Source organism: Gossypium arboreum, chromosome 9 (genome assembly GCF_025698485.1).
Source record: "Gossypium arboreum isolate Shixiya-1 chromosome 9, ASM2569848v2, whole genome shotgun sequence".
In the NCBI taxonomy this organism is placed as follows: domain Eukaryota; kingdom Viridiplantae; phylum Streptophyta; class Magnoliopsida; order Malvales; family Malvaceae; genus Gossypium; species Gossypium arboreum.
Window position 1 is genome coordinate 69,473,937 of NC_069078.1, and position 18,977 is coordinate 69,492,913.

General features: G+C 33.4%; 3 protein-coding genes across 3 annotated transcripts; 1 reads left to right on the plus strand and 2 right to left on the minus strand.

Moving 5' to 3' along the window:
* The first annotated feature begins 3,954 nt into the window (after window positions 1-3,954).
* LOC108455955 (uncharacterized) lies at window positions 3,955-5,458 on the plus strand. Its single transcript, XM_017754540.2, has one exon. The coding sequence runs from the start codon at window positions 4,280-4,282 to the stop codon at window positions 5,177-5,179; it is 900 nt and encodes a 299-aa protein (XP_017610029.1). The 5' UTR covers window positions 3,955-4,279; the 3' UTR covers window positions 5,180-5,458.
* Window positions 5,459-10,704: 5,246 nt separating this feature from the next.
* Window positions 10,705-12,832, minus strand: LOC108454922 (uncharacterized). Its single transcript, XM_017753556.2, has 2 exons — window positions 11,568-12,832; window positions 10,705-11,469 (listed from the first exon to the last, which is right to left on the minus strand). Exons 1-2 carry the CDS (start codon window positions 12,289-12,291, stop codon window positions 11,369-11,371), a joined length of 825 nt encoding a protein of 274 aa, XP_017609045.1. The 5' UTR covers window positions 12,292-12,832; the 3' UTR covers window positions 10,705-11,368.
* Window positions 12,833-13,066: 234 nt separating this feature from the next.
* LOC108454251 (tRNA dimethylallyltransferase 2) lies at window positions 13,067-17,091 on the minus strand. The gene is made up of 10 exons (XM_017752650.2): window positions 16,702-17,091; window positions 16,531-16,610; window positions 15,946-16,014; window positions 15,400-15,472; window positions 15,207-15,328; window positions 14,733-14,807; window positions 14,082-14,504; window positions 13,811-13,886; window positions 13,535-13,698; window positions 13,067-13,409 (listed from the first exon to the last, which is right to left on the minus strand). Exons 1-10 carry the CDS (start codon window positions 16,940-16,942, stop codon window positions 13,293-13,295), a joined length of 1,440 nt encoding a protein of 479 aa, XP_017608139.1. The 5' UTR covers window positions 16,943-17,091; the 3' UTR covers window positions 13,067-13,292.
* Window positions 17,092-18,977: the final 1,886 nt, after the last annotated feature.

The window sequence follows — 18,977 nt, forward strand, 5'->3', positions numbered from 1 at the left end:
TGATATTTAATTGAAATTATATGAATATGTGAATAATGTGAAATTTGAATATTGGATATTGTTGCATTTGAATTGTGAATAGAAACCCTATTAACTGTATCGGGCTGAGTCGGATATAGATGGTATGCCATAGGATTGGAAGAGTTCAGGGATTACTTTGACTTCGAGTCAATGAGACTCTGAGTGTCAATTTATTACTTCGGATTAATTCGATGAGGCACTGGGTGCCAATTTACTTCGGTTTAGCCGATAAGACACTGGATGACAACTTATTGCTTCGAATTATCCGATAAGGTGCTAGTTACGAAACTGTTGTATTTTGGTTGGATTTGTGTATCCGTCCAAGTCCAAATCATGTTAATTGGGGTAATTAAATGAAGTGATATTTAAAAGTAAGATAATAGGGGTAATTAAATGGAAATGAGACATATAAATTGTGTATCATATCGTGAAAAGCTATTTGAGATAGCAAATGATGAGAATTGAGTATGTTATGACCGTATGATTATCTTACTTTTAAATATTTGGATTATAGAAATACCATTGAGTTTATACTCAGCGTACGGTTTTGTTTTTCGTGTGCAGGTTAAGTATTTAAGGTTTGACTGCCGATTCAATATCCAACAACGGTCCAGAACTCAAATGTGGTGATGTTATTCCTTTTTCTGTCGGTATATACCTAGGGCATCTAATTGTTAACTATTTCATGGATTGACTGTAAATAAGATTATAAGTTAATATTGGTTGGTTATATATATAAGTATGTGTTATATTAAGGTTATAATATGGCATGTTTAAAATTATTGCATAAATGAACATGATATAGGCAAAATTAGGTTGAATTTGGTAACTTTACAAATTTGATTTGAATGATGTTTAAATTAATATGTTTTGATAATATGATTGTGATACCTATGAGGGTACATTGGTTAGACATCTAGGTTGATTATTTTGACATGTTTTGAAGATATTTGATTTTGTTTCAAATTGGTTGAACAATTGATTTTGAGTTGTTTAGTATTCAAGATTGTAGGGAATGGTAAACTTGATGTTTAAGGTTCATTTTGAGTCCACACGGCTAACCCATGGGCGTGTGGTTTGACCGTGTGTTCCCTGCAACTTTAAAATTTCAAAACAGAATTCTCAGCTATTTTTATACGTGCAGAGACACGGGTGTGTGTCTCAACCGTGTGTGACACACGGCATAGCACACGGGTGTGTGACTTGGCTGTTTGATCCCTGCATCTTAATATTGCAAGTCAATATGCTCACACGGCCTAGCACATAGGCGTGTAGCTTGGCCGTGTGACTCAAGTCAGTAAGCACCTAAATTTGGACACGGGTTAGGACACGGCTGTGTGTCCCTATTTCGAATGTTCACATGGTCTGAGACACAGGCATGTCTCTTGATCGTGTGAGACACACAGCCTGGTCACACGAGTGTGTGTCCTCTATTTTTTAAAATTTTTTTGATATTTTCGGAAAAAATTTCTGAGTACCCGGTTTAGTCCCGATTTATTTCTAACATATATTTTGGGCCTCAAGGACATATATAAAGGACAATATAATTGATTTATGACATGTATGTTAAATAATATGTAATGTCTGTTTTTGATCTGAAAAGTCTGATAATGCTCTATAATCTTGTTTCGACAACGAAAAAGGGTTAGGGGTTACAAAAATTATTCTTTTACAAAATTGGGGTCAATTGACCTCTCTATCTCTATTGCAGCTCCTACAATTGTAAGATTGCTTAAGTAATAGAAGGTATTCTTCTATATTTTAAAGTTTTAGTTTTGATTGAAATATAGGGTGGATACGAAAAAATAATTAGTAATTGAATTTGGGTGTAATTATTTATAATTATACATGCATGGTATGTTTAGATGGTCACTGTAATTAGTGAGTTTCACAAAATTAAGTATAATTGGAGCAACTCAATTACACTCTTTAATTTTAAGAAAATGTAAGAATTATAAACAGTTACATTCAATTTTTTTATATAATTTTCCAAACATATTAGTTGATGATTTAAGTTTAAAATGTTGTTTTATACAGTAAGAATAGCGTATCAAATATGAAATCCATTCTAAAGAAAAAACCATTAACCTTTGTTTCTATTTCTTGAGCAGATTCAGTATTCATTTATTTGCGCAAAATGGGGAAGATGACCTAAGGCCGCTCCGTTTCTTGGGGTCCATAACCACAAAGTATGGCATGCCCCCCTTCTTAATTAATCCTCAAACTTTGAACCTAACTACTTAGCAAAAAAAAAAAAACTTTTGTTGAATTGTTCTATATTTTCATGACAATTTCTTATTTCTTATTCAATGCAAGATGTATCCATAAACCCATTCTTTTTTAAGAAAAACACTTTTGTCTTTCATTACAACAAATAAATATGTTTGTTTAAGAACCTAATGATAACATAAAACCCAAATGCATGTTCTAAACAGCCCTTTGTCTCTCACCTCCCTTTTCATTTCTTTTACTTTTTAAAGCACTCAAATTATAGGTTATTTCCATTTGGCTATTTGCATCTACTTTAATCCATATTTCAACAAAGCTTTAATTTTAGCCTTTTTAAGTACTAGAGTTATTAAGATTCAATAGATGGGGTGATAATTTTTTTAATTCTAAAATATTTAATTGTATATTAGAAGGTAAAAAGATGTTTTAGTGTATGAGTGGGGAATTAGAGGAGAAAGAGTGTTGAGTCTTCACCTAAAAGCCAAAGCCCTAACTTCATGGGTGCTTGTGCATTGATTTCAATGTTGCTTCTTAACTGTAACCACATGCTTTTTATTTATTTTTGTATTTCTCTGATATTAAAGGATGTTACAGCTACAGCTTTAATTAAAAATAGTCACACAGTTAGTTAAGTATTTTAATTTATAATCTAGAGGGACAATAACTAAAGGGATAGAGTTTTTTCATCATGCATTAACCCTAAATTTACTACTCATTTTGTGGATCTATCAATCCCACATCAAATATTATTTTTAGTACAAAATCTACTTTCAATTTTAAAAACCCATACAAATTTAATTTCCTTATTTATATTTTTTTTTGCCTATTAAATGCATTATATCAGAATTACACAATTTCCTTTTCCATATTACCAGCATGCTATCTTTCCACATCCTCCTTGCCTTTCACTCTCCCCTAAACTTTATTTTCACTCTTACCACCTCCCCTATTTATCTTCCTAAACTTTTAAATCTCATTTTTATTTTATGTAAATTTGTTTTTCTTTAATTTTATCATAATTAATTTTAATTAGATTAGTGATATAGTTATAGTTAAAATATCTTTCTTATTTCAGTAAATAGATAGCCACTCAATTATAATAATAAATAAAACATTTTAGACACCTACAAGAAAAAATTTACAATTTAATTTTTCACCTTACATAATTTAATTATTTTAATCACTCCCGTTAAAATCATAAATGTCAAGCTAACATAAATTTTTCTTTTAAATTTTGATTTTCCATGTAAAATCCATGTCATTATTATTCATTAAATTCTATTATGATAAAAGAAGATTGTTTAGTTGCCGAACCAAAATTGAGATTAGTTTCGGTGCCAATTCTAAAATAGTTATAAGCTAATGAGTTTGATTGATTTAGGGGGAATCACCATTTTGGGAAAATGATATATTAATTTTGTTTTTTGTATTTTTTGAAGAAATAGATGATATTGCGAGAAAAATTTATGTCAGTTTACCATTTATAATTTTAACGAGAGTGAATAAAATGATCGAATTGAGTAACATAAGTGCCTAAATTGCAAACTCTTATTTTGAAAATTTGAAATAAACTTTTTTATAATTTTGTGGTTATTTTTAAATATATGTAACTGGAATTTTATTAAGTATTGATAATCACAGAAGCCAAGGGTAAGGAATTAAAAGCACAACAAGATTGGTGGTATTTCAGACCAGGTCCAACTTCACTTTCTGCCTTTTTCATTTCTTCTTTAGCAATTTTTAATATATGTGATGAACTGGCAAAGCAAGCTTGAAGTTTCTCTTGCATCACTCTCCTGCTTCTTTACTTTGATTATATTATTGTAGATTATATAAAAGGGTCAAATAGAGAGATTCATATTTATTTAATACACATGCATATGGAACTAAATTTCCTTGCTGCTGCTGCCTGTCTTCCTCTTATTTCCATAATATAAATTTCTTCTTTACATAAATCTCTCCAAAGCTTTAGATCTTTCCTCTCGAAATCGGAACCCATTTTTTTCTTTTGCAGTTTTCGATATATACAATGAGAGACATTGTTTCTTGTTTCAGTGAGAACGCAGTAAATGTTTCACATTCTTCATGTTCCAGCTATTCGAGCAATGCTTGCATCGCTCCAAGCCTAGCCCCATCAGTCCAAAATGCAGTCACGGGTGTTTACAGGCTCATTCTTTCAACCCAGAAGCAGCTTTTGATCCGAGTCACTTGGTGCAAGAACCACACCGGTCAAGGCCTAAGCATTAACATCGGTGATGACCCTTCAACATCTTTCAAGCTCAACACCAACTTGAGATTCTTCAGGAAGAAGAAAGGCAACAAAGTGATCGAATCCGATCATTCCAAGATCGAAGTCTTCTGGGATCTTTCCACTGCTAAGTATGATACGGGACCCGAACCTGTTGATGGGTTCTATGTTTTAGTCATGGTTGATTCCGAGATAGGCCTTGTTTTAGGCGATATGGCTGAAGAAACGGTCACCAAGAAGTTCAAAAATGCAACCCCAGTTGCTAAAGTCTCCCTCATTTCCAGGCAAGAACATTGTTCTGGCACTACGCTGTATTCCACGAAGGCTCAATTCTGTGATACAGGCATTGTACATGATATTCTAATCAGATGCAGTGGTGAACATGAAGGCCTGAAGTACCCGGTTTTATCGGTTTGTATCGATAAGAAGACGGTGATTCGAGTAAAGAGGCTGCAATGGAATTTTAGAGGAAACCAGACGATATTTGTTGATGGATTGTTAGTTGATCTGATGTGGGATGCCTATGACTGGTTCTTCAATCCTGTTACTGGTTCAGCTGTGTTCTTATTTAGGACAAGAAGTGGTTTGGATAGCCGGCTTTGGTTGGAGGAGAAGTTGGTGCAGAAAGACCAAGACAGAGTTGAATTCTCCTTGTTGATTCATGCCTGTAAGAACACATAAAGAAACGGATCAGTTTGTTCATGTTTGTTTATTTTGTTTTAGATTTTCAGTTTTTTTGTCCAAATTTCTTCCTTTTTCATCTCAATTTTTCCCCCCTTTCCTTGAAAGGAATAGATACTTGAATTCTTTGATCATAAGAGAAAAGAAAATAACTTGAGCTGCAGAATATTTTAGTTTCTGTGTTGCAGAATGTGGAGTGTAGCTTTAATTAAAAGTTGGTTTTGTTGCTGTGGTAAAAAAGATTTGGATAATTAATTACAGTGAACATAATGCTCGTAATGATAATGTTGTGAGGTTCAAATAATTGAAACTGTAAAAGAAAAGACATCTCAAAACAAGCTTTTCTCTTTTTTTCTTTGGAAGGGTATCAATGAAGATTTGGTAAAAGCATTTGGATATATTGAAAGATAACAAGGAAGATTGCTAGCTTTTGCCTTTAAAAGGACAAAATAAAGTGGGGAATCTCCTGCTACTGTTTACTAACAATTTGACCATAGAATATTTCCATTTGAATTTGCTTTTTATAAGGTAGTTAATTATACAAAATTTTCTGGTTTATTAGGCATATAGTGGATCATAACTCTAGCTTGCTTTGGATGGCTATGAAAACAACCGCGAACATGCGCATGGCTTGCTTGAACTTGCCCATGCTTCGCACCTTCTATCATAAAAGAATAGCAGTCCATGGTCCCCTTGGTCCTTCGGAATTAATATTTGGTCCACAAGCAAGAACCAAAACTTTCTCAAGGGAGATGCCATTAAGTACCCATATTAAGGCTCTTCATTGGACCCTCAGTAACCAAGGATTGCAAAGGTATATGTTTCCTTGCTAAAAGAGTAACATTAATTCTTTGGCTCCACCCCTTCCATTTCTACATGTGAAATTTAAATGAAGACAACTAAGATTTCTGGATTAATTTGAATGGCCTTGCACAACGTGTGATGCTAAAAGTAGTCGTCCATTTGATGCATGTCCATTCCATTTATTTTCCAAAAATGTAACTTTTATTTTTATACGCGACTCTCCGATATTCGATAGTTACACCGGACAGCGTCAAACTCCTAAACGGGTGGCAAAGCTCTCCTAGTTTGAGAGAGCCATGGTAGTGGACCATTTCAAACAAAGATTTTGAATTCAAGACAGTTCATAATTCTGACATTATTCATGCCAAAGATATAACTATGGGTTCAGATGATATCTACACAAAGACTAGCATTAATGTTGTGTATTAACTCAGAATTAGACAAGATAAAACAAAAAAAAAAACATGGTAACTTTTATGAACATTCATTATATATAACCTTAAATCTCAAAAGATGAATGATGTGAAAAGCAAAGAAACATAAATTGGGGTGGCCAACACTATGAATCAATGTTGCAAAGTAAAGACAAACTTGCTTTATGGCACACGAAAGAGAATGTTGGAGGGAGGTTTCCGAACAGCCAAAACACAAAAATGGCAATTGGGTGAAAAGATATGTCAATTATTGGGGGTGTGCACTGTGCAGACTGCTTCACTATATATTGCTTTATATCAATCTTATTATTGTAGTTGTTGGGAATTATTGTAAAGTTAGTAAAATATTTCGAGTGTAGTACAATCAATTTTAAAAATTAATATTTAGTAAATTTGATATTCAAATTTTAATATCTATATTCAATTTTTTATTGATTTAAGGTAATATTTTAAATCTCAATATCAATTTTGTAATTTTTTATGGACCTCAAATTACAATTCCTCTTTCAAAATTCAAACTATGAGAAAGTCAACTCTAATTTGTTTGAAAAATAGAAAGAAAATTTAAAATTTTGAAAATTAAAAAAAATAAAAAGATAAGAAAATATTTTTAAATTTAGAAAAATTTGTTTGGTAAGGAAGATATAAAAATTGGAAGAAAATTTAAATTTATTTATTTCCATTCATCGCATGATAGAGTTAAAATAAGAAGAAAAAATAAAAATATAAAAAAAATACATAAATGCGGACGCTTACTTGTATCTTTTATTTTTCTCGTTTTAATCTAAAATGATTTATTTTATGTATTAATATAATAAAAACTTAATATATAATTTGATATTTGAGTTTGACACTTTTTTAAATATGGTACTTGTATTAATTTTACTCCAATCGATACATATACATAACAAAAATTATATATTTTGGTATCTAAAGATAACAATGTTAACTTTTTAGTAGTTAATTTGAGTTTTAAAGTTTGAATTTTATAATTAGCTAATGATATTAACAATTAACTTTCATTAAATTAACCCTAAATTATTAATTAAATACTAAAGAGTTAATGCAATTACTTTTAGATACCAAAATTTATAATTTTTTCAAATACAAATATCATTTTGAACCAAAACAACACAAATACCACAATAAAAAAAGTCAAACTATATTAAGAATTATCATCATTTCTATTTTTTCTCCCACTTTTACTTTTACTAAAATACACTTAAAAAATATTCCCCCCTATTTTTCAATTCCCTTTTCTATACCTTTTTTTAATTTTTCTTTTTAGCACATTAAGCACACACACTACAAGTGAATAAGGTTGATTGGTTTCTGTACTTCGAATCATTTCTCATTTTTGTATGAAACTACCTTACCTTAGATCATGCATTAAATATTGGTTCCATTATTTCAACTTTTATTTATTTTAGGTTTTCTAAAATGAATTATTTTTTAATAATTTTATTATAGATTTTGATTTTATCTATTTTTTTAACTCCTAATATATAAATAAAAGGATGATACATTTCAAGACACTCGAACTCACGTCCTCCTATATTAACAATAATATTTATGCTAATCGAGTTAAAACTCAATCAACAAAACAAATAATATTTTTACTTGAATGAGAATAAACTAAAATGAATATGGTGGGTTAAAACATCAAACTTAAACATTTTCAAAATTTCTTTTTTTATCATTAAATTAATATTTTATTAATTTAAGTACAAATTATTTTGAATATAAAATAAATATATATATTTTACATCTTTACCAAAAAAGGGCATCACTTTGAAGCTAACATTCCTACAATTTATAGGTGTAATTTTTTTATTTTTAGTTGTAGTGGTTAAAATTTAATGATAATTTCAAATAAAAAATACCTCATAATTGTTTTTTTTTTGCTGGAAACACGCCATAAATTTGATAAATAATAAAAAGCCATTAAAATCAACATCATTGGCCGTTGTGTCCTTCATGGCTTTCATCAAAAGAAGATCAATTTTGGACTAACTTAATATCCATTTGAAAAAAATAATCACTAAAATTCAAATTTGTTGAAAGGTTGACCTTTTCAACTTCTTCATTTTTTTTACTTGTAATTATTCACCAAACTACAAGCCTAGTTACTCTATTCTAACTTAAATATTATTTTGTATAAATTCACCTCGCTTCAAAAATTTTATCGTATAAATCACTTTGATTAAAAAGATTTGTCATAAAAAACTTTTCATCAAGAAAGTTACACCCTATCTTATATGGTTATTAAAACTTGTCTTTTACATGTTTTATATGTGGACCTTATCCAGTCACATTAAAATTTAACTAAGATAACTTATGATAATAAGATACTTCGTAACTTCTAAATATATGTGTAAAAGCTCACCAATGACTTTGTAAGTCTCACTTAGTGAGACAAGTGGCTTCATGTTATCCATATGAAGAGTTTACAAGTACCATCCATCAACCTTGAGAGGCAAGGCACAAATGACCATATTGTTACACTTTCCCAATACCATCCATCAACCTTGAGAGGCAAGGCAGAAATGACCATATTGTTACACTTTCCCAATAGTCTTCTCAATCCCCTCTTCCTCGCAACTCGCTGCATGTCGCCAAATTTTGAAATTGCCAAAAGAATCTTGCAATGGAACTAGATATTCAACCAATAATTCTTGTAATACAATAATTACATGGAAATTTTAGGTGCCACTGTGACTCAAATATAGATTTTATCCATGAGTTTGTAGAAACATGTAAGAAGCTGGTATTTGTCTTTATCAAAGGTTCTATCCAGAACAATGGTCAACTAGCACATTAACTTATGAGTCGATTCCTTACCAATAAGGCGACATATAAAATCTTGTCAACCCTATATCTATGCAGAAGAAGCCATGCGAACCCTTTAGGATTACATTCTTCATTTTAATCCGGCAACAGTGGAAACTAAAAATCTGATGGACTATTGGGTTGTTCAGACATTTATAGTTGATGTTAATCATCACATAAGCATTTGAAATATGTTATCCAGCTGGACTCTAGACGTCCAAAAACTGCTCATAGGGTCCAAGACAATGAAGTTGTGTTAAAACGAAAAAGGAAAAAAAAATTCTGATAAGTACATTTTTAAGAGTGAGGGATGGAGATGAAAGTAATTAAATTTATGTAATTTAATGTCTTGGTTTGGCAAAACATTAACTGCTAAAGCAAAAAAGTTGTCGGAAACTAAGCATTTGCAACATGATGAATGAAAAACCAACGGGAAGTATAAGTGAGGAAGTATCCTTCAAACCTTAAAAACCCATCTTCCCATGTTATTTTCTTTCTGTCTCTTTGAATCGCAGCTTTAACTGCAAAAGTATAATTAAGAATTTGACAACACAGTGCTTTCCTCTCTACTTTCTCTATGGTTTCTTTCCTTAAAACTTATTTAGAAAAAAAAATGAAGATTGGTGACAACTAAGGTGATGCAGAGTTTAAACTTCAAAAGAATGGAGCATTGAGGATGTAAGGGGGCCGGTTCAGGCCCTTGGAAAGATGCCTTAGTGATTAAAGCAGGGGCAGCCTTATTCTCACCAAAACCATGTTCTTTATTTTTCAAAATTATAACCCATTCCTGGTTCTGCTTTATGGCCATGTCAGCTTTTTCAGTGAGTTTTACAGGTTGAAGGGTCCATTGAGTCACCCATGGCCTGGAATGGAAATAGATTTCATGGGCTTTATCTTTGCTAGTTGGAAAGTGCTCTCTGCTTAGCCTGTAAACATAAATTTATTAACATATACTCAAAGCTGACAACATCTCAGTTTTTTTAACCATCATATTTGTTATATTTAATATTATATCAATACTCTCATTTCACCTAATGAAACTGACCCTTCATCATTCAAAACTTGAAGCTTTATTTCAAAAGGAAATGGATGCACCCACTCCATTTCTCCTTTTGTTTCAGAGTTGCTTTAAGGTCGTCAAATATCCCTCACAAAATAGCCATCATCTCTACTTTTGTTTTTGTTCAATTATTTTCCATCAATGTAGTTTTTATAATCTTGATCATTATTTGTATGGATATTAATTTTGTTTTACTATCCTTTGAGGGAGCACCGCAGAAAAGATCAAATGCAATCAAGTGTTATGTTCATCAGATTAAGTGTGAGTCTTAGATATAAATATGCATATGACACGAGTATAATTAGATTTTTTTTTAGATTTTTCATGTGTTTGCAACATGCGTCGAACACAAATACTTTAAAAAATATGAAAAGTTCGATAAACATGAACCAAATGTGTTGTTGTACAAGCTAGCTATTTAATTGTTCATAATCACCTTAAAGTTCAAACCTTAAAATCACTACTCACAAAAGCAATCACAAAGTTGGTTTCAGGACAGATACATTTACTTCCAGCTAAGAGGAAATGTCCAGAACTAAGTTGTAAAGTGTGCATTTTGAATTATGATGACAATCAATCATCTTCATTCAAAAGAAGATTTAATTTGTTGACAAATTTTGGATGAAAGCTATCCTATTCAAGTCAACCAAGTAAAACAACAATGGATGGTTTCTCCATGATTGATTAACATCATATCATCTTCACATCTTTTTACTGAACTTTTTGGACGTAGAGCAATGAATGCAAAACCTTGTCCTGCATTTTTTGAGCTACATAGCTTATGTTACATAAAACCACGAGAGATTAAATGCTAACTACTTTGGCCAATTGATGAAGCATGTGGTTCTCACTACATAACCATGTACTTATAAAGGTATAAGGTTTGCTTCCATCAAGATCATTTCATAAAGGGCGCCCAAACTAGCTTTATGTATATGTGCATTGAGAGATGACAAGAAACATAAGACCCGTTCTGTAGAAAAATAAGAATACATATAAAACAAGAGGAAGAAGAGCAAAAAGATACGTGTTTGTTCTCCGCATTTCATGTTCTGGAACTGCTCAAATCATCCGGAAATTCATCTGAACAATGATGGAAAGTAAGGGAAATAGGAAATTTATACCGGTGTCGAGTGATGTGGCAGCTGAAAGGACCTTGTCTTCTGCGAAAACACCATTAAATTAATCAAAACATTTTAAGACAAAAAGAATAATGCTATATAGATCAAATAGAAACATTGAGGGGGAGGGGGGTACTTACTGCAATCTTTAGCATGACAAATGCACTTCAACCCAACACCACAATTGCCATTAGGCTTCTTACATTCATTACACATATCAGGTACATGGTCAGGAATGTCGAATGAAATCCTTGTCCCCAAATCAACTCCTTCATAGTCTTCCTCACTTAAAGACCTTCTATAAACCCTCCTGTAACCTGAGCAACTCAAATCTTTAGGATGAAATCCAGGGTCAAGCTTTTCAATATCTTTAACAACTAGACATGAAAAGGGCAGTTGAACTTCAGAAGCAGCCTCTCCACACATGTGGAAGCGAGTGCAGTTGTGGATAAAAGACGCTGCGGTGGGGTGGGTTTTGTGTGAGCAGTTGAAGAGGAGGAGTGAATTGGGCTGAGGAGGAGAAGGGAAACCAGCTGAAAGGAGTGCTGGGGATACAAAATGCTCTGAAGAAGAACAAGTAGTGTGAGACACTGTTAGTGTTTTACTTGTGTAATCAACGGAAGAGATGGGGAAAAGACCCAGAGAGGTCCTAAAATATAGCTTCTGAGATTTGCATCTGGTCATGAGATTTAATGGGGAGAAGGTGGTGGAATTTTGAGCCAAGAAAGGTGTTTGAAGCTGAAGGTTACCACAGTGGAGTGTGGGAGCTGTTTTTAGGGCTGTGGTGGTGGTAAAAAGGAGCATGTGGGAAAGGAGCAAATATTGAAGCTTGAGTTTCTTGAATATTTGCAGGATCTCTTCCATTGTTGCTTTTGCTTTGTTTGTCCCTTTCAGATGATGTGAATCAAATTAATGGGAGATGGTGTCTTTTGATGATCAGAGGAGATAAGAAGGTTTAAAAACAAAGAACCTGCTTAAGTCTCCTTTTGGTTAATTATGACATGCTCGTGATTACAATGGGAAGAAATGGCCCTTTTTCTTTCACCTTTTATTTTTAATTTCTTTTCACATGGACCTCCATTTTCGTTTTTCAGTCATCTTTTGTCCAGTGCTTTTCCTTTAAACACCCTTTTTGCAATATCCTAGCTAGTTAAAAAATGAATCTAAAGAAGTAAAAAGATTAAAATTCACAAAATTAGAACCCAAAGATGAAATCTCCATGTAAAGTGTATGTTGATGAAAATTGTTGGATGTTTTGAACCAGCTGTTTTTGCTGCTATAGTAGAATGGCAGACAGGATTATTTGGATGGGACCATCTTTGATTAAGGCAGCCTAATTAACCTAATCACGTCTCATCGGTTAATGTGAAATAAACAAAGTCAAGTAGGTTTAACATCTTCTAGGATTTTCTGTTGCCTATACATTTGATGTGAAAGGCTATGTTACTATAATTTTATTTTTAGAACATAAATATTAAATAAAAAAACAAAATTAAATTCGATTTTGAGTAATCTCGGTTCATAAATAGTCTAAATAACTCGGTTTGAATGATTGTTGGTTAATCAATTTCTCGACCTACCTATTTGTTCAAAGGACCCATGCATGAAAAACATGAGCAATGCGAAGCAAACAATCAGATAATTTGAACAGAGCTCTGGAACCTGAATGTATGTCCTGAAAAAGACCAGAAAGGTACTGAAGCTTAAGCTATAACACTAAAATGACTAACTACCCACATAAATCAGATTCATGTAAAACATGAGAATCTACAATTTTGGTTCTTGGAATCACAAATTAATAGGCTACAATGGTATCCTGTTGGAAAAGAGTAAATGCTACAAACTCAGATGCTCCTCTTGCTGATCTACGCCGGTGAGGAACTTTGAGACTTTCGAAGGCTCAACATTCGTTTTCGATGCCCACGACCCTGTTTATGCTGTTCCCACTCATGGGCTCCTCTTAGTATCCTATCTCCGCAGGCCTGTTAATAGAATAATAAGGTCAATTTTATCAAAAACTGGAACCTTAATCTTTGCAGCCAGCAGATTCTAACATGCAAAGGCGAATGAAAATTATACAGACAGATTTGTTTCAGTTGTAACCGACCTTGCATACGTATTGAGTCCACAAGTCCCTCTGGACTGTATCCGTTGAAGTTTTACTTTCACCATCCAGAGTTCGCCCGTTACTATCATCTTTATTGAGGAATGATCTAATCATTTTCACAGCAGGTCCAACCACTTGCACTGCCCAACACTCATCTGATTTCTCTGAAATATAGAGACACGGTTATTCATAATGATGATTCACCCAATAACAGAGAAGATAATATTCTCGCTGAAAAAGTAAATATATGAAATGGGATCGGCTGCAAGAGTGTACTTGATATATATTCTGTTGCATCAACATAACTAATATTCCATCCAAACAATGTCTGAAGTTGATTGACCCTCCTTTTCTGCAAAACAACCATTTTACATGTTAATAACTTACACACATTTTACATAGAGCCACCAAACTGCTACATGCCTCCATCTTAATTGATTCAGGGTATGGACTTATTTGAGTTCCAGAAACAACTGATTTCTATTTTAGGTTCCAACAGTGATTCAGGTCAACCAAAAGCATGAATAATGCGACAAGATAGACTTACTTGACGACGAACAAGTCTCCGGGTGTTTGCTTTTACTTTGTCAATGGCTTCTTCTAGCATAACTTTTTGGGGGTTATCACAAGAGGAAATTAGTATTCCCCTAATATTTTCTTTGAACAATTTATCATCAATCCTTGTTGACAGCTTTAGAAGAGTTTCATCAGAAGAATCACTCATCTCATCATCCATCCTGTCAGAAAAGTAAGCTTGAAGAAAATTCTCAAATTCTCGAACACCTATGGCCTGTCGCAAACCCAGAGTATAATTTGCATTTGGATTGTAAATGTCATACACTTCATCGAGCAAACCAGCATCTATCATGCAGTCTACCCTGTGTTCCACATACTGGTCCAGCACAGGTAAGGCAGCATCGATGCATATAAAACAGCAACGATAACTAGAATTATCAACTCGGCCCCAGTTCTGCCCTGCCACATGCAAAATTTAAATTCAAAAGCAAGTAGGTCAACTAAGTGCCATCTCCCTCTCAAGAAATATTAGTTTGATCTCAATGGTTTCTGTTTGGTCTTGCTAAATCAAAACAGCAATAGATGTGTTGTAAAAGAATTCAAAAGACAAAGAAGATAAAGTTAAACTTTGTAGTAGGTACAAGTAAACAAGAAGCATAAACATGAATCAAGGACCACCAACCTCTGCAGCCTTTCCCTGATAAAGTTTGCTGGGAAGAACACCAGAACGAGCATAAAGACTAAGATATAGATTAATCTGCAAGTTGAACAAATGTCATGAATGTTTGCATGGTTATATCTTAGTTAAAAATTTCGAAACCTTCCATTAACAAAGCAATGTTTTATCGACTTGTGCTTTGTATAGCTAAAGCTACAGAGTTACAAGCAAGCCCTAAGCTGGTCTCAACTTCAGGTTTCTCTAACAAGGTTCACAGTAGGACTCTTGAGCATTGAGTTACATCTAACTAGCTGAGTTAAACTGAAACAAGTAAGAAATCAAGCTTTCAATCAATAACTGCTGTGGCAAAATATACTGCTAAATCCAAGCAGCCAAAAATATAATTCATTATCAACTTGTGCTTTTATAGGTAGGTATAAGATATACAGCAATTATAGGTAGGTAAGCATACCATATACATCAAAATTTGATTCTTACTTTTCTATGATTATTTGGATGAATTCTGTTTGCTGCAACTGGATCAAGTTCTTTAAGAAGATCATAGTTATAATTGCAACTGTCTCCAAGGATGTCAGGCATATGATTGGTCTGCTCAGTTCCTGTGACAATTCAAACAATGTCACTAGACTAGTAACTTGGAATGATCCAAAGCACATGGATTCCTACATACCAGGATGGTCCCTTGAGTAGGTTTCAGACATATCTTCTACTGATTCATCAAGAAGGAACGAACTCACAACTGCCTGCAAACAAGGGTTTAAATATAAATTTCATAACTGAGTGCAGGAGACTAAAAGTTAATTTGCTTGGACTCTAAATAAATAGGAAGAGACAACTACACGAAAGAAATGAACAAAGACAGTCAGACAGGCAGACATAGAGAGATGAGAGCATCCTTGGAACTGGACATAAATGATTAATTTGAGTGCTAGAAAACAACGAAAAAGATATTATGATAGAAAATGTTTGCCCTTCCAGGAAGAACATTGTTGAGCATTAAATTTGTTAGATGAAATACAAGAAGCCTCAGCACAGAATAAACAATAAGTATTGAGAAAAATATATGTTTATTAAAGAAACACTTGATTCTAGCATATTGGTAGTCAAAAGTACTAAAACTGCCTTCATACACAAGAAGGCTTACTATACTAGTGGTAGAAACTCCACCAGAGTTTGCTAAAGAGGACTAATCTGAAAAAAAAAAAAAAAAGCTTACCTGAATATAGTAATTGGTGCCTCCAACAATGACTGGCAAACGGTTGCGAGATAATATGTCACTAATAATCTGAAAGTAAAATAGCACAAATTAAGTAGAGAATTAATGACAGCAAACAATAACATAGAAAAGTATTTAACATGAATAATTGCCATACAAATAAAACCAGTTATGTGAGCTTTGTCAACCTTAAGTCTCAAGGAATTGTATCACTTTTTAAGTTATAGACAAGCGAGCAAAAGTGCTCTAGGACTTTCCACCAGATACAAAAGGAAACATAATTCTGAAGTTTTTTTTTTTTTTTAAAAAAAACCTTAAATTTGTTCAAATAAAAAAAATGGATGAGATCCCTCTTATAGCAATTAAGTTAGCAAATGAGTTATAGTAGTTGATTATCCATTATTAATCAATTATGAATTTCGTTTCAACCATTTACTTCATTGCAAAGTTTTGAGTTTTGAGCAAACAAAATAAGCAAGTACCAAAAGGAACAAGGCATAATTAAAAGCTAGGGGAAAAAACACATGCATCCATACATGTAAAAGAAAAGACATAAGGAAACAATCAAAAGGAAGCAGAACTCACAGGAATAGCAGAATCCCTGAACTTTTTAGCCGTGAATTCCACATCTGACCTAACAGTACCCAAAAGATGATGTGGCACTCCTACAAAAATTAGGTAAGTTATCAACAAAAGTTTTCTCCAAACGAAAATACAAAATATATATATGGACAGAGAGATATATGAAGGCAATACCATTTTGTTCATAGAGGGGGACTTTATTGGTGAGGACATCAAGACCCTGATAGACTTGCATGGAATCAGCGTTGATGATTTCGATAGGAAAATGGGTGGCTAAATCGATGGCTAAACGTGATTTTCCAGAGCCAGTTGGACCCATTATTACTACCAGCTTTGGTTTATGTTCTTCCATTATGGGCTCTCCTCCATTGTTTGAATTTAGGGTTGTAGCAGGCGACTCGCTGCTGTTGTCCATCTCTCTCCAAAGTCTCTGCTCTCTCCCTCTCTTGGCAGGCAATTTGCAAAGGTCAGATAAGAACGTAGCTTTTTGGTGGGCTTGACGTTTGTCGCATCCTAACAAACGGAGCCCAATACAAATCCTATCCTATTTATGCCGCCATAAGTTGGACTGGAGCCCCTCATATTTGTTGGATAAATTCGAAGGTAATTGATATCGTATGGGCGATGGTATCTCTATTGGAAGTCATACGTATTATCGAAACTATTTTTTTGAAAAAAACTGGTGTAGTGACCAATTTTGGCCCGGGCCTGTTAAAAACCCCAAACATATATAAAATATATACAAATAAATAAATAAAAACTCACAGTCCATTACAGTCCAATTACATAAACAAAATAGTCCATTAATCAATGCCCTACAGCCCAATATCAATTACTAGCCCGTTAGGCCCAGTATTTTGAGAAAAAACCCTAGAGCTTCCTCCTCACTTTCACGCCACAACCACAGACGAGCCCCAACTCCAGACTCCGTACAACGCTTCCAGCGACCACGCCAAGCCTCCGTACGCCAGCTCAGCTCCCGTACACACGCCAGCGCACCTGTACCTGCAAAGAAAGGGACAAACCACAACAGCAAATACGTGCAAGAAAACAACAGACAAAAAAAATTGTATATTTTATTTTCATTTTTTTCTTTTCTCTTCTTCTCTCGGTTATAAAGCCAAAAGAGAATCACTTGTAATGGGTTACGCGAAAATACGCAACAAAAACACGAAAATAGAGATAATATACATACAATAGCAATCGAATACAGAGAAGTTGAATATTCTTCAAAAGGTGGTTCCCTTTTTTTTTATTTTTACGCCTTTTTTTCTTTTTATTTTGAAATCAATAATAAAAGAAACATAAAGAGAGAACGAAAAGGGGTTTACCTCGCTGCTAGGCCGTCGATCCTCCCTTGCTTCGTCGAAATCGAAGTTAAAAGGAGAGGATTTTGTGGCCAAAGAACGATGTGCCGAAGCCAGAAGCACGAAATGCCTTCTCGATGGCGGTTTGGGTGTTTGAAACGGGGCTTTAGGGTTCGGCTAGACGAAGAGGGCAGCAAAGAGTGGAAGAAGGAGGCTAGGGTTCGACTGAGTAGGATTAAATGGGTTTTTATAGCAAATCACGAACGACGTCGTTTGAGCATGCTTTGATAGCTCTAAAACGGTGCCGTACAGACCAAGCCCGACCCGATCCGGCTCATACCCTCAGGATCCGCGCGTTTGCCGTGGTAAAGGGAAAATTCGCATCTAGTCCCTTCCTTTTGCGCTGGTGTTTAATTAGACCGAGTCTAATATTCTTTATTTTTTTAAATCTGCCCAGTAATTTGCGCGCGTTTGCATTTTAGTCCGCGCTGGTGTGTTGCGTTTTAGGAGCCTGGAATATTTCCAGTTTAAGCCCCTGCGCATTTGCTCACTTTACCTATTGCCCCTTTTATCATTAATGATTTATTTTCAAGTCACCCCTTCGTGTTTTAGTTTAATTTTTAATTAAGTCCCTTTTATTTTTATTTTTCATTTTATGATTCATTTTTGTTTCAAAGGCACATTCGACACTTTCATTTTCGTTTTACATTGTAGATTATTTTAATGCTGTTATTTTGTTTCTCTTTTTTAAATCGCTATTGTATTGCTTGCTTTTTATGCCATGCCATTACAACATTTTTACATGATGCTTTATAGATATCCTTGTATATATTACCATTATATATATGTATACATATATGTACTTTATGATAAAGTTCATTTTGTTTTATGCACATTATTAACCTTATGTTTATGCACATAATTTCTTTTAAATGGATTCTTGTGTTTTTATATAGTCTTACGTAATATTTTTAAGCTATTATCATTACATGAATATGCATTTGTCGATACCATATTTAATCCATATACTACTAAACCCGTATTTTTCACATATGGTTTTCCTTACATATAGATATGCTTTTAAATTTATCATATAACTTCTAATAAAACCAAGTTAATTTTATATGTATTATATGTTTTACT

Coding starts and splice junctions, on each gene's coding strand:
- LOC108455955 (XM_017754540.2), top strand. CDS start 4,280: ATGAGAGACATTGTTTCTTGTTTCAGTGAGAACGCAGTAAATGTTTCA.
- LOC108454922 (XM_017753556.2), bottom strand. CDS start 12,291: ATGGAAGAGATCCTGCAAATATTCAAGAAACTCAAGCTTCAATATTTG. Junction 11,470..11,567: donor TTGTCATGCTAAAGATTGCA/GTAAGTACCCCC, acceptor GTGTTTTCGCAG/AAGACAAGGTCCTTTCAGCT.
- LOC108454251 (XM_017752650.2), bottom strand. CDS start 16,942: ATGGACAACAGCAGCGAGTCGCCTGCTACAACCCTAAATTCAAACAAT. Junction 16,611..16,701: donor CCCCCTCTATGAACAAAATG/GTATTGCCTTCA, acceptor TAATTTTTGTAG/GAGTGCCACATCATCTTTTG. Junction 15,473..15,945: donor GCACCAATTACTATATTCAG/GTAAGCTTTTTT, acceptor CCTTGTTTGCAG/GCAGTTGTGAGTTCGTTCCT.